A 24,514-nucleotide genomic window follows, 5' to 3' on the forward strand; every position below is an offset into this window, starting at 1 on the left:
AACCACACTCACTGTGAATTAGACAGACCACGAAGTCAATAAGCAACATATAGCTAAAAGACTATTTTTCACATTGCGATTTTAAGCTCATTTTTATGAGAAAAGAGACATGTATATGTATATGGAGAAAAAGCAGAAGACATATTTGTAAATTGTTTGTTAAGTGACAATCATATATGCATCTCTTGAAATTTTGTGGTTATAAGGTATAACAGTAGTGTAAGAAAATGAGGTATGAATAAGTTAGTAAAGCTAAGTTGACAGTAATTAAGATTACAAAATTATACACTAAGCTGGGGAAATCTGATTGAAATAAATGTTGAAAAGTAGCAAAGTCATGGTCATCTTTTGTCTAATACCTTGTGTAAGTTCATGAACTTTACATAAATCTTGCTATAGATTTGTTGCTAATGGGCAATAACTGTGTTTCAGATCATTTGAGAGCAATCTATCCATGGTTTAAATTGTAATATACTTCTATTTAAAGGAGAGAAACTTCTCAAATAACTTTTTCCCTGTAATTTACTGTGAGAACACCTGGACAGATGCTCAGGACTCTATGCTGGTGCTACCTTGATAACTAACCTACAATTTGTAACGTCATTGTCTAACCTGTTCACCCCAATTTCCTGTAGACAGGTCCACACTCTCCATTGATAACAATGGGTTTGGGCCATACCATTGTAGTGAAAGACTGTAACATGTGAGGTTGTGGATACTTAATCTCTGGAATGTCAAAGTCTGTATATTGACTCAAGGATGTTTACTTAACAAATGCCTAGGGTCATCTCAAAAGTGAGAATCTAAACTATGAAATATGTTTTTTTAATGCTTTTGATGCCCAAAAGACCATAGAAATCTCTTATACTTCGAATCAGCCATCCTGCATATTTCTAACATTCATCAAAACCTCATTTCTGTTCAACAACTCATAAAACAGTCCACAATGCAGGATTGGTGTACATTCCAAAACTACATATATGAAAGACCCCTAAAATCAATTAGATAAAAAGGGGGTTAGAAATTTCCCAAAACTATCTAACCGGCGCTCCGTTTGGCTCCATTTTTCCGAATTGGAACCTTGGAACCAGTCTATGTATCGGTATCAAATATCAACGCAGTCTGTTCAGCAGTTTTTGACTTTTTGTCGTTTACGGAAATGGACGACATCAAACACCGGTTGAAACCACCTCTATATCACAACTTCCAGTTGTGATAAAAATGCCATGACGGGATGCTTGCATCTAAAAAACTGTGCACTTTTTTGGGCTCTTTCTGCACTGATAATATGCAATCTAAAGTAGATATATCAGATATAATCAGACATTACATAACGCTTAGTCAACAACTTCAGATACCAATAGCTTGGCCGGTAATACTTTATGCCATTGCATGGTATTGTACAGCGAAGCGGCACAAACTCAGTCTCGTGTAAACCTTGACAACAGTATTATCATTTCAGGACATCGGAATTTGTTCCTACTTTTATTAATTTGAACTAACATATGGCTTGTAGTATATTTATACTATAGGTCCTATTCTGTGAAAATTAGGTACAATGTTCAAAGAAGTTCAAGGCGAACGATTATTGTATGAGTGAAGTGTGTAAGGCAGAGATGTCTTCCCTGTACACCCACTTAATCTCTATCTCTGATCACATATTGCAAACAGCTTACGAGATGGCAAATAATTTTAATTAGGAGCTCCATACCCCTTCAAACCCCTATTTCAAGGGGTGAATGTGCATTGAATATGCACTATTTTTTAGATGGAAACGTCCCCTAATGCCAGTTTTAACCTAACTTCAATACATTATATCGTGATAAATCTAAGATACCTGTAAACCAAATATCAAAGCTATCAGATCAGAGCTTTTTGGATAAAAAAATTTTTGACCAAAAATTGGGAAAATTGCCCTAAAATTACAAATATGATAATATCAACACAATTTGTACAAACTTGACTAAGGTCATCCTGAGGAACATGAATATTAACTTTCAGAGCGATCAGATGATTTTTGATTTTTTGACTTAAAATGGAAAAAAATACCCTAAAAACATAAACATGCAAATTTTACCCTAATTTGTGCACACATAATTTAGGATACCTAAACCAATCTGCATACTAAGTTTCAACCCAATCTGACCAATGCTTACTGAGTTTTAGCCATTTGCATGATTTTTCTTTTTCCCCCCTCATTTGCATATTTTTGGCACTGACATGTTCATTTGAACAAATTCACATTGTTATGTAGGTCATTTCCCCCACACTCATCATGACCTGAGTTCAATTAGTCTAGAACATTCTCAAGGTCACTGCCCTTGATGACCTCACAACCTTGAATTCAATTAGTCATGTTTGGAATGTTCTGGAAAGTTGATTAGTTGTGTAAGGGAGATAATTTTAGAACTGTAATTAGCATGTCAATAAAAGTTCTAGATTGTTCTTATATGCCTTTATAAAAGGGACGCGCTCAGCTTCCAGTCAGACTTTGGGATCGTGTCTCTTGTGTGTTACTATAAACTCCAGCAGTAGTCATTCTCAAGACTTTTCAAGACCTTCACTGTCAACGCTGGATTTATACTGTGGACTTTGTGCAGCTGCAAGCCTGCAAGGACTGTTCATTCATTCAACTGACTGTTACAACTCTGAGACTGGAGCTTTGCCGTCCCAGCTGAGATAAGTAGTCTGTACACTTTTAAAGCTTGTACTCTATCCCTGACTTAGCAATTAGTTTTTTTTCGTAATAAATTTTGTTTAAACGTTAACTGCTGAGTTCACCCTTTTGTTCGTTTTCTCTGCACGTAACAAATTGGGGGCTTGTCCGGGATACGAATATTTTGAGCCGTTTGACAACATTTTGACAGCCTTTTCAAAACTACTGTATACTGTGAACTCAGCGAAATTCAATCATGGCGGAATTCAAGCCAGACGAATTTATGGATGACCTTGATCAGGACACATTTAATTCCCTCAGAAAAGACAACCTCATAGCACTGGCAAATTTCCTTAAAGTAGATGTCAAAAGATCTATGCGCAAGCGAGAAATTCAGTTCAAGATTGCAAAACATTTAGTTAATTCTGGCCATTTTGAGGAGTCTGCCTTAAAAGATTATGAGCCTGAGTCTTCCTTCGAACTCAAAAAATTAGAATTAGAAATACAGGCAGATTTGGAGCTTAAGAAATTGGAATTAGAAAAGGAAAAATTGCAAATGGAAGAAAGGGAAAGGCAGGAAAAATTACAAATGAAAGACAAAGAATTACAAATGAAAGACAAAGAATTACAAATGGAAGAAAGACAGAGAGAAAAGGAGAGAGAATTGGAAGAACATCGACTACAGTTAGAAATGAGACGTTTAGAGCTTGGACAATCAGGAAAATTCTTCCCTTCAGACAAGTTTGACATCACTAAGCATTTCAGGTTAGTTCCCCCTTTCCAAGAAAGGATGTTGATAAATATTTCCTTCATTTTGAGAAAATTGCTCAGAGTCTGAATTGGCCTAAGGAGTCCTGGTCTATGCTTTTGCAGAGTGCTTTGGTGGGTAAAGCCAGAGAAATTTACATTCAGTTGTCAGTAGAGCAGGCTTCAGATTATGATTCTGTGAAGGAATTAATTCTCAAGGGCTATGAGTTGGTGCCTGAAGCTTACCGTCAGAAATTTAGGGATTGTGAGAAGGTGAAGGATCAAACTTATGTTGAATTTGCTCGAACAAAAAACAACTGTTTGATCGCTGGTGTTCTTCTGAAAAGGTCAGTCAGAATTATGACAAATTACGACAGCTTGTTTGATTGAAGAATTTAAGAGGTGCATTCGGAGTGACATCAAGACGTTTATCAATGAACAAAAGGCAGATACATTGGAGGTTGCTGCACGTTTGGCCGATGATTATTCATTGACCCACAAATCTTCATTTCTCAGCAAACCATCCCAGTCCTTTTCATACAGAAACAATGCAGGTAAATTTAACTCCTCCTTTTCATCCAAGAATTTTTCAAAGGAGAGTAGAAAATCAAATGACAACAGTTCACAGAGTTCAAGTAACACTCCCACATCATCAGATCCCAAGTCTCAATCTCCTTCTGACAAACAGTTTGGTACACTTTCTTGTAATTATTGTAAGAAAGACGGCCATTTAATGTCAGAGTGTTTCAAATTGAAAAGAAAACGTGAAGGTCAAAGTGGTCAAAGTGGATCTAAGCCAACCGGCTTTATTTCTTCATCAACTCAATTAGAGTCTAATAATGTGTGCAACACATTTTCTGAGGTTAAACCCCTCTTATCCCCAATTAATGAGGTCAAGGTCAATTCTTCTCAAGATAGCATTATGGGTATTTTCGAACCATTTATTCATGATGGTTTTATATCACTTTCTAGTGATTTTTCTTCCGCTACCCCTGTCAAAATTTTAAGAGATACCGGGGCTTCCCAGTCTCTTTTGTTGGCAGATACCCTGCCATTTTCTGAAAAGTCATTTTCAGGTTCTAAAGTTCTTATTAAGGGGGTAGATTGCAATGACTTCATTCCTGTTCCTCTCCATAATGTCTATTTGTCTTCGGACTTTGTTTCTGGACCTGTGGCTTTAGGTATTAGGCCTTTTTTGCCTTTTGAAGGGATTCACCTTCTTCTTGGAAACGACCTTGCTGGGGACAAGGTCATTACTAATCCACTTGTGACTGATAATCCTAGTTTAGATCAGGATCCAGAGCCAATTGAACAAGAGATACCCGATTTGTTTCCTTCATGTGCCATTACTCGAGCCATGTCAAAGAAAACTTCCGAGAATCAAAATACTCTCAAAATAATGTCACAGATGTTGACTTAAATGACACCTTTCTCAGTCAGGTGTTTGACACGGATCATTCCGTTATCCCTCGTGGATTTGAAACTTCCAGTAAAACTTCTGCTGACCAAAGTCAGCATTTTCTAGATCAAATCTCATTGCAGAACAACACAAAGACCCAGATATTTTGTCTTTGTTTGACAGGGTAGATGATGAAGGTAAAACTTCAGATAGCTCTGTTTCCTATTATACAAAATCTGGTATTCTCATGCGTAAATGGAGACCTCCAGATGTCTTTGGTTGATGACGATTGGGCTATAAAACATCAAATTGTTGTTCCAAAGCCCTATCGTGCTGAAATATTGCGCCTAGCCCATGAAACCCCCTGGGCTGGTCATTTGGGAGTAAGGAAAACTTATCACAAAATTCTCAGTCACTTTTATTGGCCTAATCTCAGGCAGGATGTAGCACATTTCTGTAAAACCTGTCACACATGTCAAATGGTAGGAAAGCCAAATCAGACCATTCCAAAGGCCCCTTTACAGCCAATTCCTGCATTTCAAGAACCATTTAGTAGGATACTAATAGACTGTGTTGGGCCCCTACCAAAAACAAGATCAGGAAATGAGTACATGCTGACAATTATGTGTACATCAACTCGGTTCCCAGAAGCCATACCACTGAGAAATATAAAGACAAAGACTATAGTGAGAGCTTTAGTCAAATTTTTCACTTTATTTGGCCTCCCTAAATGTGTCCAATCCGATCAAGGCTCCAACTTTATGTCTGGTATTTTTCAACAAGTAATGGATCAGCTAGGCATTAAACAGTATAGGTCATCCGCCTATCATCCAGAAAGTCAGGGTGCTCTTGAGCGATTTCATCAAACTTTGAAAAACATGATTAGGACCTACTGTTTTGACACAGAGAAGCAGTGGGATGAAGGAATTCATTTTCTGCTCTTTGCTGTTAGAGAGTCAATTCAAGAGTCTCTTCGTTTTAGCCCATTTGAGCTTGTATTTGGACATACAGTCCGTGGCCCACTTAAGCTCGTTAAAGAGAAATCCTATCAGACGATGATGATTGTCTGAATATTTTGCAATATGTGTCAGATTTTCGTACAAAACTCTCTAAAGCATGTGAATTAGCCAGAGAAAATCTTGAGTCATCTCAGCAGTCAATGAAAACCAAATACGATAAAACACCTCAAAACGGAAGTTTGAACCAGGTCAAAAAGTTCTTGTTCTACTTCCAATTCCTGGCAAACCACTCCATGCTCGTTACTTTGGGCCATATCTAATCGATAAGAAATTGAGTGATTTAAATTACATCATAATAACACCTGACAGGCGAAAACAAAAACAGCTATGTCACATAAATATGCTTAAGCCATATTTGGATAGGGATAATCCTACTATAACTCAGCCTGTCAGTGCAGTCAGTTCAAGCCATTATGAAGATAGTGATACTGAAACTGACTTGAGTGAAAATACTCTAAACTCAAGGCTGGGCTCGGTCAAGCTTCAGAACTCAGAAATCCTGGAGAAGCTGGAGTCTACAAAGTTGGCACACCTCCAGCGAGAACAACAACAACAGGTGAAAGAACTGCTTCATGAATATAAACACCTGTTCCAAGATATTTCAACGAGGACAAACATCACCTATCACAATGAAGATGTCTGCGACAGTAATCCAGTGGAACAACATCCAGAAAGACTGAATCCTATGAAAGCGGAATATCTCCAGGAGGAAGCCAAGTATTTGCCAAACAATGACTTTATCGAACTCAATAAAAATAACCGGACTTTGCCATGCATACTTTATGCCAAGTTCAGTGCCATTTCGAGTTTTCCAATACCAAATTGCAAGAGGATAGTCATGGGACAGATCATCTTGTTTGCTATTTTTAACAAATTTTGCAAATTTAGCAAATCTCAGAGAAACTACTCTACAATTGAAAAAGAGTGTTTATCTTTGATATTAGCTTTACAGCATTTTGAAGTTTATGTTACTTCTTCAAATCAGCCAATAGTGGTTTATATTGATCACAACCCTCTTGTTTTTCTGCAGAAATTTAAAAGCAAAAATCAGAGATTGCTAAGAGGAGTTTAATGTTACAGGAGTTTAATCTTAATATTAGACATATCAAAGGCAGAGACAATTTAATTGCAGACTGTCTCTCTCGTATTTAGAGTTTATTGTTGTTCACTTTCAAGAAATTTTACTTTAGAGTAAAACAAAATTTGAGTACTTAAATCCTTTTCAAGATTACATTTGTAAAAGAAAGATTTTTCTTTGAAAAATTTTCTTTTTTGAAGAGGGGGTGTGTTATGTAGGTCATTTCCCCCACACTCATCATGACCTGAGTTCAATTAGTCTAGAACATTCTCAAGGTCACTGCCCTTGATGACCTCACAACCTTGAATTCAATTAGTCATGTTTGGAATGTTCTGGAAAGTTGATTAGTTGTGTAAGGGAGATAATTTTAGAACTGTAATTAGCATGTCAATAAAAGTTCTAGATTGTTCTTATATGCCTTTATAAAAGGGACGCGCTCAGCTTCCAGTCAGACTTTGGGATCGTGTCTCTTGTGTGTTACTATAAACTCCAGCAGTAGTCATTCTCAAGACTTTTCAAGACCTTCACTGTCAACGCTGGATTTATACTGTGGACTTTGTGCAGCTGCAAGCCTGCAAGGACTGTTCATTCATTCAACTGACTGTTACAACTCTGAGACTGGAGCTTTGCCGTCCCAGCTGAGATAAGTAGTCTGTACACTTTTAAAGCTTGTACTCTATCCCTGACTTAGCAATTAGTTTTTTTCGTAATAAATTTTGTTTAAACGTTAACTGCTGAGTTCACCCTTTTGTTCGTTTTCTCTGCACGTAACAACATCTCCATCCCTAAGTGCACCTGTACCCCAACTACTAAGACTGCAGCCGTTGCGGTTAGGAGTTTTTGATCTAGACGGACTAACAGACATACATACATACAATACACACAGACGCCATTTGCCACCTTATAAGAATATCTCCCATTTGCATATATACATATGCATATATGGGAGCTAAAAACCAATATCGGCAAAGAAATAGTGCACACACAATGAACTGAACAAAAATAAAACAACAACAACAACAACAACAACAACAACAACAACAGGCTTTTACTAATAAGTGTGTGTCTCAGTCAAAAAAATGGTAAAGAACAAGATAATTTAGTATGGCCAACATAAAAAAGAAAGAATCAAAAAATGTATCAGAGTAATCAATGACAATAAAAATTACAAGCATGACAATATTTGAACCAACAAACACCAAATATGCTGAGCAAATGAACTTTTGCATGGCCACTGCAAGACAATAAAGATATAAACACTGGTCCAGTAATGTTTCAAAATTCATGGACAAAAACCATTTGAATGAGATATTTTGCACACTTCAAGGCAAGGGGCTTGTACATGTTGAAACAAAACATCATTTGGCTATGGCCTAAAGGTACAATAAACAAATAAATATTACAGAATTTATCATTGTCCAAATTTAAAGAAAAACTACAAAATTAAACTGAATCAAAATTTTTAGATAACTTGGACATGGAAACTGACATTGTTCAACAAAATCTTATTTTTTTTCCAGTAGTCTTCACCATCAACAAGTGCATGTACACAAATGTTTACTGGAAAACATTCAAAACCGCAGCAGGAATTCCCAAAGTATTTTTACCTTCAAGACACTCAGCAAAAGAGAAATGGATACTGTGCACAAACTATTATACCAGAGATGTGCAAATAATTACAAAAAAGTAGGGATATTAAAACATGGACGGAAAAAATGATACAGAGGACACTACATATCTGTGATTGAGGTCAAAACACAACAAAACAATTTGTAACTTGGCAATTCTATCTGTAACTTCTGAACTGAACATCACATTTCCATCAATAAAATGCATATATGTTGCCATGGAAATGTGTTAATTACATCAACATGTATCTCTGACCAACATCAAAACACAACTCAATGTACAACCTGACAACTCTATCTCTGAGCTAATCACTGCAATACATAACTTACATTTGAACTAAAAATCACATTTCCACTGGTAAAATGTGAATATGTTGCCATGGAAATGTGCGAGTTACTTTAGCATGTATCTGTGTTTTAGGTCAAAACACAAAAATATTGACAACCTGACAACTCTATCCGTAAAACATGAGCTACTCAGCAATACAATAAGAATTACTTGCATTGTGGACTGAAAATCACATTTCCACTGATAAACTGCAAATACGTTGCCATGGAAACGTGTGAGTTACATCAACACGCATCTATAATTGTCATCAAGGTAAAAACACAAAACAATTAACAACCTTCCGTCTTGTCAGTAAAACATGAGCTAGTCAGCAATACAATGACTTACCGTATGGACTGAAAATCACATTTCCACCGATAAAATGTTAATATGTTGCCATAGAAACGTGTGAATTACATCAACATGTATCTCTGATTGACATCAAAATACAACCAAAATATTTACAACCTGGCAATTCTATCCATCAAACATGAGCTAATTAATTAGAAATGCAATGACTTACCTTATGGACTGAAAATCACATTTCCATCCATAAAATGCAAATATGTTGCCATGGAAACACGTCAGTTACATCAACAAGTATCTGTAATTGAGGTCAAAAATACCAAACAATTTACAACCTGGCAACTCTATCAGTAAAACATGAGCTAATCAGCGATACAATAACTTACTTTATGGACTGAAAATCACATTTCCATAAATAAAATGGAAATACGTTGCCATGGAAACATGTTGGTTATATTAACATGTAAGGAGGTTGTTCCTTTAAATGTTCCATGTGTTTGTGTAAACAAAGAAAGTTTGCATTCAGTCAAAATTTGTGAGATCAGAAAATGTTTGACTTCATAGAAATTGTAGTTTGCATTTTGACCTTTGACCTTTGTTTATGTTTTTGTTTTCCCTAGGCCATCCGGTCAAGGGGAGTGTCCTTGAAGTGTTTGGGTCTGGATCAATGCCAGGACAATTTAATCAGGCCAGAGGAATATACATCAAGAAGAACGGTCAATGGGTTATATGTGATTGGTAGAATCATAGAGTTCAGGTTATTGATCCAATCAAACTCTGCTGTGATCTCATCTTACAATTCCATGCATTCCAGTCATTTAAACCATACACTGTCACAGTGGATGAAGACAATGACCAATACTTTATGAGTGACCAAGGGAATGGTCAAGTTGTGGTGAGTTCTGGACAAAGCAAGATTTTAAACTGTTTTGGACACAAAGAAGGAATTGATCCAAACGGTATCTGCTTGAGTCCTGATGGTTTTATATTCATTGGTGACTACAATGGATATGTGAGAAAATATAATAAATCTGGTAAACACATTGCAAGAACTGAAGAAGGACAACGTCGTTCCCTTTGATCTGATTGTGAATAAGAAATGTATTTTTGTATCAGATTATGTCAGGAAATGTGTTCATGTTTTGAATCACCAGATGCAAAGTATAAGAGACATTGGCAAGGGACACTTAGAGTGGCCTTATGGTTTGTGTTTTGATCACCAACAAGATGGCATATATGTTTGTGATCGGAGTGGGCATAGAGTGGTTCACTTCAATTGTGATGGTGAATTTCTCAGCTATAAAGGTCAAGGTCAGTTAGAGAATCCCATTTACATTGCACTGTGTAAGGATAATCCATACAGATTAGTTGTAACACAGGATGGCTGTGTTAAACTACTGTACATATAAGCAGACATGACACCACATCATGTCAACTCTGCAGGGATATCTCTAGTGAAAATCTACAAATTTTCTGACAAATTTTACACAACTCATTGCAACTAGCAGGCTGTAAATGTGTAATGTTTTGCTGTCATTTCAGTAATTTGCATATTTACGCACAGACCAACCTGGATCTATGATTTATTGGTAATTTTGGATCAAACATCAACGTTTCACTTTAACGCACTATTTCATCAAAATGTTTTGAAAAATATATTTTTTGTATATTTTCAAATTTTTCTGACAGCAGCCTGTTGCAATATTTTGTGAAATATTTGTCAAAATAATTTGTTGACTTTCACAGATGTGTGCATGAGTGTACAGAAACATACATAGAAGCAGACATGACAATATAACATTTCAAGTCTGCAGGTATATTTCTGGTGAAAATCTACAACTTTCCAGACTAGTTTTACACAACACGATGCTACGGATGGGCTGAAAATATTGAATTTTTGATGCAAAATTTAAAGATTTTGGTATTTTCAGCCAATTTTGGACCAAACATTGCAATTAATTCCTAATGTGGCTAAAATAGTTGGTGTTTACCACAAAAATTTTAAAATTTGTACATTTTAATGTTTTTTGAGATGAATCCGGCAGCAGATTTCACATCGTTTGCTACACAGACAGCCCGTTGCATCGTGTTGACAAAAACTTATCCGAAAAGTTGACAAGTTTTCACAGAGATGTGTGTGCGAAAACATACCTGGGCATTCCAATGACTTTCTTGTATGTAGCGACGCCTTGATTTCTTCAAAGCGAGTATAATATCCGCAGTTTTCATGGATTTCATGGGGAGCGCGGACAGCGACCCTCAACACAGGTCGCCATGTTTCAACTGAATGGCCAGTTCAACTGAATTCGAGTTCGACATCGTATCGCAAGAGGGCGCTATGACCAATAATGCTGACAGAGAATATTTTTTGGGCTGAGAATCTAAGTCTCACTGACAGCTACAAAGCTACTTTATTCAACCGTCTTAATTCAACAGGAATTGTCATCAATTCAGTAAATGATTTAAATTGGAAGATTTCCATCGAGGCCTAGTCACAGGAAGCTTGGCCAAAACTTTCAATTTAAGTGATGGGAAATGTCATATTTGTGGCCAAGAAGAAACACTGGAACACATCTTATTTGAGTGTAAATATGTTAAAGAAATCTGGCAGAAATGTATTTGTTTCTTTGTCAGAAAACACAACTTTGATAATAATATCAATATCAAAAGATTAGCAATTGCAGGAATCGAAAATGATAATAATGCAACATCTGACATTATTTACTGTATTACTTCCTTTGTAAAATATACAGTTTGGAATATTCGAAATTCAGTTACTCTTGATGGGATTAAAGTTTCCCTTCAATCCTATGTCATGCAATTGAAATGTTATCTCTCCTCATGGATGAATACATTATATTCCACTTATAAGATGATGAACAAAACTGAGTATTTTATCACAAAGTTTTCAAGCCTTGTAAGACTTGAAGGAGAAGAATGCATCCTGAATGCATTCATATGATGATCTTTGCAATTAAACAGCTAATTATTTGGGGTTTTTTTGTCTTCAGACAAGACGCATTGTAATTTTAATGTATTCACAGTTATGTAGATTTGTTTTATTTGTGACTATGTTGAAATAAATTTATCTTTTTCAAAAAAAAAAAAAAAAAAAAAGAATATTTTTTCTGGGGGGTAAACTTCACCGGATTACAATTTCCATGTAAAGCAAAAGGCTATGACACTTCCATAATCCTCTTTAACACAGGAATAAACTTGTTGAAAAGACTGCAGGGCAGTGTTTCTTTGATTCCAAACACTTTTTTTTCTAATGACGTGTACTTTTTAGAGAGAGAGAGAGAGAGAGAGAGAGAGAGAGAGAGAGAGAGAGAGAGAGAAACAAAATTTGTATCGTGCCCAAATATCTTTCGCGTGTAACTTCATGTTTCGAACTTTTTCCTGAATAAGTTTAAAATCAGCGTTGTACAATTTGAAAAAAAAGAAAGTGTAAATGTTTGTTTGTTTTCAAAAACAAAGAGAGAGTGTAGATCTTACAGTCCCAATGGTCACAAGTGCCCGTGGATTCTACCTATGTCGTCTCTTTTGATTTCTGGTACCGGGTAATTATTTCAACTTTAGGTGACTCCCTGGCCCCGATGAATGTTCCTGTTTTATGGACCACTTGACCACGACGGTGACCTACATATACTAACCTCTGACCCAGACAGTGCCAGACAGTCGGGACAGTATAATTATGCAAATTAAAATAGGTATGTGTGTAAAATGTGCACAGAAATAACACTCTTGTTTTCCATTCAAAAGTTAAAGTACAAAGTGTTAAATAATTGTTACGAAACAATTATTTACTATCCATTGTGGAAGTTTTAAGATTATTTGAGACAAAATGTAAAGTTTCTCAGTTTAAATTTATGTTGCAAATCCTACTCTATGCTTCTTGTTTTAGCTGTTGAAAGTAAAAATGCACATACAGCCACCAAGTAGGTTTCGTATTAGATTTCATGCAGACTGTATACGTACAACATGCAAAGCGTGTTACAAGAGAAAGTCTGATATCTCCATGTATGTATGTATGTTATGTATGTATGTATGTATGTATGTATGTATGTATGTATGTATGTATGTATGTATGTATGTATCTACGTATGTATCTATGTATGTATGTATATATGTATGTATGTATGTATGTATGTATGTATGTATGAGTGTGTGTGTGTGTGTGTGCGTGCGCGTGCGCTCGCGCGTCTATATATATATATATATATATATATATTATATATATATATATATATATATATATATATATATATATATATATATATATATATAATATATATATATATATATATATATATATATATATAGCTTATGATTATTTCGGTGCTAAAATTTCAAAACCAACAACTACTTTGCTATCAACTTTAAAATTTGAACAAGTTTTACAATAGGTTAACAATGTGATTCCATTGGTGACACACATAAGTAGTAAAAATTTCAGAATGTTTATCTCAACAATGGCGGATTCCATGTGTTTTTTGTTTGTTTCTGTGTTTGTTTGCATGTATGTTTGTCGGTATAGTAGCATTGTGATTGCTTATACATCCCGTACGGGCCTGTTCCTGAACTGTGACAGGTTGATAAGCTAAGACGGTGGACACTTTTTACACCCCAAAAGCTTCAAAATGTGCCAACATGAGTAGTAGACCAGAAAAGAAATGTGATAGTCTGAGGGTCAGGATATATCTCCCCGAGGCACATTCTAATAGTTAAATTTGACATTGGCTCAATATTCGAACCGCTGTCCCCGTTGGTGGAGGAGGATTTTGCTCGAACCTTCCAGTGTAGGAAAAACTCACAAAGGGTAGATAGATTTTCATGATCCGCCGGGTTCAGTGCAATATGCTTTGCAGTATACAGTCTGGAAAACGCACCGCACAGAAGAGCGCCCTCTACTTTCAAATGCCAAGTAAAGGTTTCAACAACTTGTGAGATCCCAGTGTTTCTGATTGGGATCTCACAACAATGTTTGATGAGTTCCATTTTTTTCTATTTTGCTTTTTTCTCGTCCGAAGTTCTTGAGATGAATATTCCAAGAACGATATGCATTTTTCTCCTATACCGATAACTAGAAGCTAATGAAAGCACTTCTTTTTTGACTATTTCAGTTTATCATCCAGCGGCAAGCTACTATCATCAAAACGCACGGCTGCTGTCCCATCAAACAAATGAGTTCGTTCCTTCAGTTTTTCCTCATCCAGATGAAAACCAGGACAAGTTATTACAGCTACTGTCCCCTCATTCAAAGAAATGACTTTGTTCCGTCAGCGAAAGTAAAGCCATAGATAATTGCACACGATTGGTTTCACACATTTTTGCACATTTTTATTTCAATTGTTTTCTAATAAAATGAGCATTTCATTTTGTCAAATTTCTCCGACATAGTGACGATGAAATAAGATGTGTTCAAGGCTTTCATCTTGTCTACAAATTTGACATTTCCCATCACCTAAGAAGTTTTGGCCAAACATTCTGTGATTAGGCCTGTGATTAGGTCATATCTTCTGACTAAAATCATTCCGGGAGTATTCTTAACTTGTTGAATTACAATGACTGAATAAAGAAGTTTTTTTAAATTGTCTATGAGATTAATGTCCTCCGTCAAATTTTGGACAAATTTGACTCTTGGCTTAATGTCGTTTCTGTCTGTAATTCCACTTGTCTATTTGTACCGGCTTCTCTAATTTTTGTAATTATTTCTATTGTTTACAAGCCCGTCATTTTGGCAGCTGCAGCGCAGATATAACACTTCGTGAACGTGGCAGCGCCCCCTATTGAGGAAGAAAAGTTTACCTCGGCGAACGAGAAACTAGCTTTGCTGACGAGTATCTGACAAATTAAAACTTATCTGACACCAATTACCCCATTCAGTTGTCAGTCCGGGTCAGCTCCAAAATTGGAGACGCTATACCATAATATTTTCCCCCTCTCATTAGCCAATCAGCGGCCAGCGCGCCATCAGTAAAAATTGTATTTCCTGGCAACCTCCACATGCGTCCTTCGTTACGTACGCCATACTGTTTCGAACTCCCGCGCCGTATTCTGTCATAATGTCGAACAGTTGTGTGGCCACTCTGTCAAAACACAATTTCAAAATCGCGTACCAGTTTTATTCTGGCTAAGACAACCAAACCCCATATATCGCTGTGATTCCTAGACTCTGGCTTGAAGTCCTGCGAAATATAAATCGTGTACCTACACAGATCGTTCAGAATACCCCATTTGTATCGGAGATGGCAGCGATACAAATTCTCCGTGTGGGGAACAGTACGTGTGGCCACTCTGTCAACACATTTTCAAAATCGCGTACCATTTTTAGTCTGCGTTTGACAACTACAAAACAGGTATCGTTTTAAAGCTCTGACATTGCTCTTCTTTCTTGCAAAATTTTATACGCGTACCTACACAAATAACCTTTATAACAGTATTTCTAATAGAGATGACGAACATCCACAAAATGATTCTCGGTACTTGAGCGAAATCGATAAACTGGGAGTAGAAATGAATCGTCAATATTTCGAATATTTGTTCACTAATCGGACTCCTTGTTAGACATCACCTTCTGCAGAACACGTGGATTATGTTGACTGTCGAAATTCGTCGCAATTCACAAGACAGGGGCTTAATAAGCGGCCCAAAACTGCCGATCACACTTGGTGGGTAATTTGTGACCCAGCGTGACCTGTACTTTATTATGATGTAATCTGGTCGATGATTGGCTGAATGCCGGAATACATTATCATAATGAGTCTCCAATTTTGGAGCTGACCCGGACTGGTTATAACCATACTCGTCGGTTGAAAATAATCCCCAAAGTAGTTCATGCAGTAGAGGGATTTTGAGTTGAATTGACAGAAACAAAATAGAAATCAATACGACTACATTCCGATTTCATCTCTGACGATGACGTTGGCAGCGGGAATTATATGATTTCTGACGATGGCACAAATATGAGTGACGTCATCATTGCACAGCAAGTCATGAAACGATCGATAGAACTGTGCGGGAAATCAGTCGGAGAAACCGTATCCTCCGATCAGTGACGTAACACTGAAATTTAAAGTACCGAGGAACAAACTCTGAGAAAAAAAACGTAAGAAACGGTAATGCGGCAAATTTCTTCAAATTAAGACTACAAAATTTTTAAATTAGAAAATTTTGAATCTTTCTTACCTCTTAGCAAGGCAAGGCCCATCTGCTGCATTAATTGTATGTTTGTATTGGATGCAGATATCTTTAAATTGAAAGTCAGGCATTTATATCGGTATATGAAAACATCAGGACAAGCAAACATTCGAAAAGAATAGCATAACACAAACACACACAAAACCCCCAAAAACCCAAAAAATGAGAAACGACAAATTACAAACATGTACAATGACGTAAATAAAAGTTTACTGGTACATAGTCTATGACTGGTAGAAGGAAAATGTCGCAAAAATTAATCGCTTTACGTTAGTCTCTCTCTCTCTCTCTCTCTCCTCTCTCCTCTCTCTCTCTCTCTCTCTCTCTGACGTGATACGGTAACAATAATGACATTGTAATTGCAATATGCGGCACATTTATTTAAATTTAGACTTCAAATTGGTGTTGTCTTGTGAAGCATCTTTCCCTGTGGTGGAACACACAGGAAAGGGTGTACCAAAACTTGTTCCGCGAAATATCAAAACACCTCTTTTAATATCTAGGATTTTTCAACAAAAAAGACACCCTTAATATGAGAAATATAGAAGCAAATTAATCAGGAATAACCCCTAATTTTTGAAATCAGGGATTGGTGTGGTGAGATAATGCAAATTTAGGCTACAAGCATGCGATGCTGCATAGACCAATGGGATTGCCTAAACTCATCCATAAATTTCATAGCCTGTTTGGGTTTTTTCTCTTTGTAATCAATGGGTAATACAGGTATTGCAAAAGATTTTATGATTCTGCAGCTGGGTCGTGTTAGAGCCTGGAAAAGCCTTGCTTTGACAGGCTTTCAATTACGGTCTGTCACACCGTGGACGTTGAAGCGATTGTCTCACACACACAGCAGCTTGAAATGTCCGGATCCGGCTACGGCTTGTTGGAGCTTACACAACAAGACAGTGTATGCTGTTGCAAAAAACACAGGTACAAGAATATCAGCCAAACTGTTGTATATACGTCAGGTACCCTATTGTTTCTCTACATGTAACAAAATGACGTCATTACTGTTCCTTATCGCATCCTTGTTGGAAGATAACAATAGGCCTGTTTGTCATGCTAATATACAACTGACGTCAGCACTCAGAAGTTGTCAGGCCGTACCCGGTAGAAAAACGAAGAATTTCTGTGCGTGACTCTTTGTAAATACAATACAAATACTGTAAATTATCGTGTTCCAAATGAAAGTGTGGGTGGAAGTTCTAAAGAGCTTTCTTTAAATATAGAAAATCGAATGACTGAGTTGGGGAGTCGTTTTAGCCACTGTGAGAAAGGGTAGATCTATGTAATAATCTTTCACTATTACAGTATGTAATTGCCCACGTACATAAGTCACGGTTGTAAATTGTCTAGGCAAGCCATGTTTGACAACGGTTACACGAAGTTGCTTAATCAGCTGCCTCGAGTCTGTCGTGTAGAACAGTCGTCGTTTAGTTGAACACACCGCTGGATGTTCAATTTGAATGAAAATCAGAGTTTGTTGAATGGAATGCCATGGCAACGCTATCACGCTTCTGTTATGTAAATTTACTCAGTCAACCTGCGCCACTTCATGAATAATTAAGTAGGTTGATTTTGGCTGGCGTGAAACTTGTGAACGTCCATCGATAAGACTACGTCCGAGAACTTGTGGGATTCGCCGCTGTTTTTCAATGATTCTTCCGTCCATAGCTGTCATCGCTGGTCGATGAACACTCAGCCACCATGCTCTGATTGGAATTGTTACAATTTTGCGAAACTACGACCGTTCAATCAGGATATATAATCCCCGAAGTCAACGTAAAGCGGGGGAAACTTTGTGAACGTTCATACGTCGCTTGTGAAAGTTTTGAAGAACTTCATCCAAGAAAGATGCGCCATTTACAAATATATTTATTTTCTACTCATTTACACGACATAGACAGTGTGTCTAGTCCAAGGTAATTTTTGCCAAATAATATTGAGGTATTAAGTGTGACTGGTCAAGATTTACCACTTTCTCAGTGGTAATCTCGCCAAGCTGGCTGTCAATACTCAAAATGGCCGACGTGTGTTGCACAATCTGTACAGTACCTGTAGCTTCTCAGAAGTTCGTGACCATGATCTCACTTAAGTTCTTTACCGAAATGAATTCAAAGTTTACGAGACTCGGTAGCGTTTCTGATCCCTGAAACGACCCAGGTTCATCACAGTATGTCTAGGAAGCGATGTTTCTTCGTTCGTCCACCATACCTTCAAAACATGCACGACCTTGATTGAGCTGCGCGCTGTGTGAAGACAAATGGAGGTGTGCATGTTATTGAACCTGGGCAATTCTCATTGTCAGTGGACAACAACACACTTCCAAGGGAACTTTTGCGAAATTTCGTCTCACGTGTAACTTTAACACAACGCTGCTAGTTATACGCAATCTTGAAAAGATACGACGGAAAAAAATATGAGATAAACAAGGGATCGTTGATATTGTAAGTCACTATTATTTAAACTAAAACAAAACAAAAGCTAGGGCTGGCTTGACTTAGGGTCCCTACTTGCAGTTGGATAATAATTGAAGTTGCGTAAACAATTGTGCAACACGAAAGTTTTTAATAAAGAGATTGTCATCAACTTTTGGAAAATAGTCAGTATTCACTACTTGCCATACAGAATGGCTCAACTGCGAGGTCATCTTAGTGTGTTAGTACTTGGATGGAGCTAGAAACGAATCTGTTTCCACATGCAAGGGGCACTTATTTTATCAAAGTACAGTATAGCATATCTATGTGGTTTACTCCCTGGTCCTAGAATTCTAAAATCTCTAAGTCTAAGACTTTTTGAACAGACGAGAAAAATGTACAAGGGGATTTGAATTATAAACAAATGCATTGCTCTTCACACTTACAGAGTAAATTGGACGTTTTGTGACATGACAGGGTAGCTATGTAAACTTCTGAACTCGCCTCAATTCTAAAATTATTTGTTACTTACCTAATATTTTATGTGATACCATGGATATATAATAGAGATGGTCATACATCCACACATGTTCCAATATTGAGAGCAAAAGAAAATTTCATGTTTAAAGATAAATGACTGTTATATGCTAATGTATGTCAAAATATGAGTATAATAATTTGAATTTAACGTGGCACTCCAACTTGGTAACATTTTGAAAACACAGTTTTTAATGCCAACGGTCGATATTTGATGTGGTGATTGTGCGTTGATCGCAAGATATCAATAAAAGCATGTCCTCAAAAAAAGTAAATGTTTGAATTCCGGTGGCCCACCTAAATTCAGCTTCCGAATATCGAACGTTCGGCACTGGGGCCATTGTCAACTAAGCTATGGGATTTCGGGTCACAATTAGAAACGATCGTAAAACTTCGAGAAGTAAAAAAAACGCTAGAGAAATGCCATGTTGGGTATCGATATTTCGCAATCTGCGCGTAATCGCCATGTCAAATATCGACCGTTGGCATTATTTTTTAAAATGTTACCAGATGGGAGTGCCACTTTACGGTAGTATGTATCTCGAAAGTGAAAGACTTAACTTTTGCCCTAACTTTCCTCAAGGAATCTTTCAATCATTCTCTTTCAAAATCAAGAATAAAAATAGGGGGTCACCGTGCAAATTTCGGTACAAATAAGATAACGATATTAGAAATTCAAAATGGCCGCCATCCCTGTGTTAACTCTATGGAGAAAAATAAAATTTTCAAATTTCGAAAAACTAAGCCGGTAAAAAATTTTCTTTCACCATGAGCTTTAAAATGAATCCCCACGTGTGGTATATCAGAAGAGAATTGTAAAGATTGAGTGTCCGAATATCTGTCTCCAAGGTGCGTTCTACCTTAATTAAAAAAACTTAATAATTGTAGAATTAATTGGTAATAAATTATTTTCAATTGGAAAAGTGCCCTATTGAATGTTTTAGGAATTATTTATTTCATATGCATACACTGGTACATTTGATTAATGTGTTATTCTCTAGTCATTGATCAAATATCAATTTTCACAAAAGCAATAAATGCTATGAAATGAAATATGAAACAAAAAAAAAGAGTTATAGATTGCTAAATCTCCAAGTTATGTTTGATTTATGAGCATTCACAATGGTGCAGCTGAAACAGTGCAAGCGGAATCTTAGTTTTGAAAAATAGACCTGTAGTAATAGCGTGTGTAAAACAGCAGCTTTTATCAACCGATAAATCCTAGGATATTAAATGTAAAGCTTTAAAACCCAGCAATTGTTCCAGAATGGTGACTCTTTAGAGTGTGTTTAACTCACAATTTTGTGTAACCAAAGGAAATACATTTGTAAAATGCACCCATGAATAAAAATTCTTCAGAATCCAATCGAAATTACATACATGTAATTGCTCTGTCGTAAAATAAAGTGAAATTCCAAAGTGAACAGGCTTAAGACTATATAACAATAACTATGACGCAAAGATTTTTTCAACTCTCATGTTAATTTTAACATACGTATACTGTACTGGTCATTTGGATGAACAGTTTTAGCTCCCATAGCCATATGTATACTAGTATATGGCAATGGAAGCTATTCTTATAGGCTAGGGAAATGTCTGTATGTCTGTATGTCTGTACGTCTGTATGTCTGTATGTCTGTATGTCTGTATGTCTGTCCGTCAACATCAAAAACTCCAAAACCACTGTACATTTCATCTTGATATTTGGTGTGTACATGGATGATGGGCTGTAGATGAGATTTTGTTCAAATGAAGTTGTCATTGCCAAAAATATGCAAATTAAGTGAAAAAATGTAAAAACAGTCAAAATTGAAAAAACTCAATAACCACTGAGCAGATTACATGAAAAATTAGCATGTAAGTACTTTGGGCTGACATGAAATGATTGTGCACATCTTGGGTCAGTATCTTGGACTTGCTATTTTTCATGAATTTTTTTGTTATTTTCTCCCATTTTTGGTCAAAAAATCTCCTGCTCTGAAACCACAAGTCCGATTGATTTGAAACTTGGTATGGAAGTGCATAGGAGTGACCTTTCCCAAATTTGGGCAAATCGTGGTGAAATTTGCATATTTTTAGTTTACACGTCCATAGACTCCCATGTATAAGGCAGATCTCCATAGACTCCCATGTATAAGGCCATGAAAAATAAAAATTTAGTTCTCATCGTATTCATATTGCAAAAAGGATGCAGTGACACAATTTTTAGTCCCCACAGATGAAGTCCAGTGAGCTTATAGATTGGGTCATGTCCGTCTGTTCGTCCATCCGTAAGTCCATCCGTTCACGCATATATCTCGGATATTTTGACAAAATGTCATGTGACCTTGTTGACCTTTGATCTCAATATACATATTTGTCCATAACTCAGTAACCACAAGTGCTACAGCCTTCATGTATGGTATGATGGGACACCTTATGACGCAACATATTGTACCTAATTAATTATGTGCATATCTAATTTTGAGCGAGCCAATAGAGCTGGATGTCTGATTTTTGGTATGTAGGGATAACTTAGCAAAACAATTTTTTGACAAAATGTCACGTGACCTCGGTGACCTTTGACCTCAAATATACATATTTTCCATAACTCGGTAACCACAAGTGCTACACCTTCATGTTTGGTATGATTTGAAACCTTATGACGCCACATACTGTACCTTAATAATTATGCGCATATCTCATTCTGAGCGAGCCAATAGAGCTGGATGTCTGATTTTTGGTATATAGGGATAACTATAGGAGAGAAATTATTTGACCAAATGTCATGTGACCTCGATGACCTTTTACCTAAAATATATGTTTATGTCAATAAATAAGTGTTATGTCCTTTGTATTTAGTAGGATGGGAGACCTTATGACAACACACGCTTTACCTCATTAATTATGTACAAATCTAATTCTGGGCAAGCGAATAGAGCTAGAGATCTGATTTTTTGGCATATAGGGATTAATTAGCAATATAATTTTTTTTTCAAAATGTCATGTGACTCGATGACCTTTGACCTTGATATACATATATATGCATATTTCAGTAACCACAAGTTCTATACCCTCCAATTTTGATAGGATATTAGACCTTAAGATGTCACATCTTGTACCTCATTTATAATGCGCATATGTATTTCTTGGCTGGCCAATACTGCTAGAGGTCTGATCTTTTTTCCCGATTTAGAACCATAACTTAGACATGCCACATGTGTTTCAAATTGGGAACAACGACATAGACCTATGTGCCCATAGATCTCAACATATACACTCCAGTGATACTTCTTAATGACCATATTTTCCTGCCCCATCAAGACTAATACTCCTATTACAAGTGGGGACTATGTCATTGTAAATGACTTGTTGAGTTAATGGTTGTATCACAGCATTCGATATATCTCATACTGTATTTTTTCCATTTTATATTCTGAATAATTACATTAAACATATTTCACTGTCTCCAGTACATTTCATTAAGTATTTTCACTTCATGCACTTTCTCCCTTTCACACATGTTCAAATATCTGACCAGAGAACAAACACTAAATAGTCCAGGATGGGAGCTACAGTGTCATTGACGCTATTTTCTTTTAATACAGGTGATATTATTTACTTTTATATAATTGTGGTAAACCACGATATTTCACTATTTAACTCATTAAAAGATTTACATAATATTTACAATAATGAGTTTTCACCAGTTTACATTTTTGAATAGACTTGCTCTAAGTCTGTTGGCGTATATACATATATCAAAACAGAGAATATTGACGAAGCAAACTTCAGCTGATTGTTGGTCGATCAAGGGATGAATATGATGGTCCTCACAGCCAGTTATAGGTGCCTTGAGAAGACAAGAGACTTTTGGCCAGTTATATGCTGGAAACAATTTTTTAAACCCGGATTACAACAGAGGGGCTGATAGTGTGAGAATTGGCCGTAGGGGAAAATTTATTTTGTCAACAAAAAAATAACCATCATTTAAAAAATGTATGTGATAATGTAGTTTATGATCTAAACTATGTTTACAATACTGTGTATTGCAACACTTGGAGAAACCAATTGATGCATCAAAATATTGAACCTTGAAAAGTTGTCGGTTTGGGGGGGGGTTGGGGGTGGTGCTGTAATGCATTGAGGTAGTATGCGCCTCGAAAGTGAAAGATGGAAACTTTTGCTCAAACTTTCCTTCAGGAATCTTTCAGCCATTCTCTTTTTAAAAGAGGGAAAAAAATTATGGATCTCCTTGTGCAAATTTTGTCACAGAGAAACACAATACCCAAGATTTACCAATACTTGAAATTCAAAGCATTGGTAACAACTCCTGTGTAAACTCTATAGAAAAACTATAGTTTTAAGATATTTGTAGAACTAAGATAGTGAGAATTGTTCTCACAGCAGAAGTTTACAAGAGCCTTCATGAGTAGTAGATCCCAAAGAAAAGTAAAACTTTGAGAGTCCAAATATCTGTCTTAGAGGTGCATTATACCTTACAAATTAAATAGACACATTTTTACATTGAAAATTGAGTAGCCATGCCAGGCCAATTACTTGCAAATATTGAGTTGATCCATGATCACAGGACGCAGCGTACTTTTGAAATGGCAACTGATTGCTTTGTACAGTAATACATGCTACATCAGAAATTCTTTGCCCTATGAGGTATATGTACATGGTGCCTTGGAAACTACGATCCCTCTTCAGTTACGGTACATGTACAACTCTTATACTGAAAGGTTTCATACACCCTAACCAACGAGAGGTCCTAGACTATGTTACTCTCTTTCATTTCAAAAAACTGCTGTTAGCTTCTCCTCATTTCAAAGCCAGTGCTGGCAAATAGAGCTTTAAAGCCTCATTTCAGTGAAATTTGGTAATTTAATTTTTGACTGTCGCGTGAACACAGGGTATGGTTCACGCTACGTGGTGGCCGTTCTAAATTTCATTAATTTGTTGTTTTCGTATCAAAATTTATGTGCTATCCGCTACAATAACGCTAAATGATATATAAGCTACATTCACAACCTAGGTCTCAACATTCTTTGGGGAATAAAACAAGGGCTCTTTGCATCGTCATTGTACTTGTAGTAATGGAGTTGACCACATCGTAGTCTTAAATTTTGATTTTGTACTGACAGAATTGACCCGAGGTTTATTGCACTCATCAAATGGTTAACTTATAATTCAGATTGTCTTTGGTTGAATTTGTCT

At 36.5% G+C, this 24,514-nt stretch overlaps 1 protein-coding gene across 1 annotated transcript in view; it reads left to right on the plus strand.

Moving 5' to 3' along the window:
• LOC139129443 (uncharacterized) overlaps window positions 1-12,418 on the plus strand; it is a 31,998-nt gene extending 19,580 nt beyond the window's left edge. Inside the window, exons 6-7 of the mRNA XM_070695073.1 lie at window positions 9,782-11,511; window positions 11,598-12,418. Of these exons, the coding sequence (XP_070551174.1) occupies window positions 9,782-9,903 (122 nt within the window). The 3' untranslated portion in view covers window positions 9,904-11,511; window positions 11,598-12,418. The remainder of the gene's footprint in view (window positions 1-9,781; window positions 11,512-11,597) is intronic.
• The last annotated feature ends 12,096 nt before the right edge of the window (window positions 12,419-24,514 follow it).

Source organism: Ptychodera flava, chromosome 3 (assembly GCF_041260155.1).
Source record: "Ptychodera flava strain L36383 chromosome 3, AS_Pfla_20210202, whole genome shotgun sequence".
Taxonomy (NCBI): Eukaryota; Metazoa; Hemichordata; class Enteropneusta; family Ptychoderidae; genus Ptychodera; species Ptychodera flava.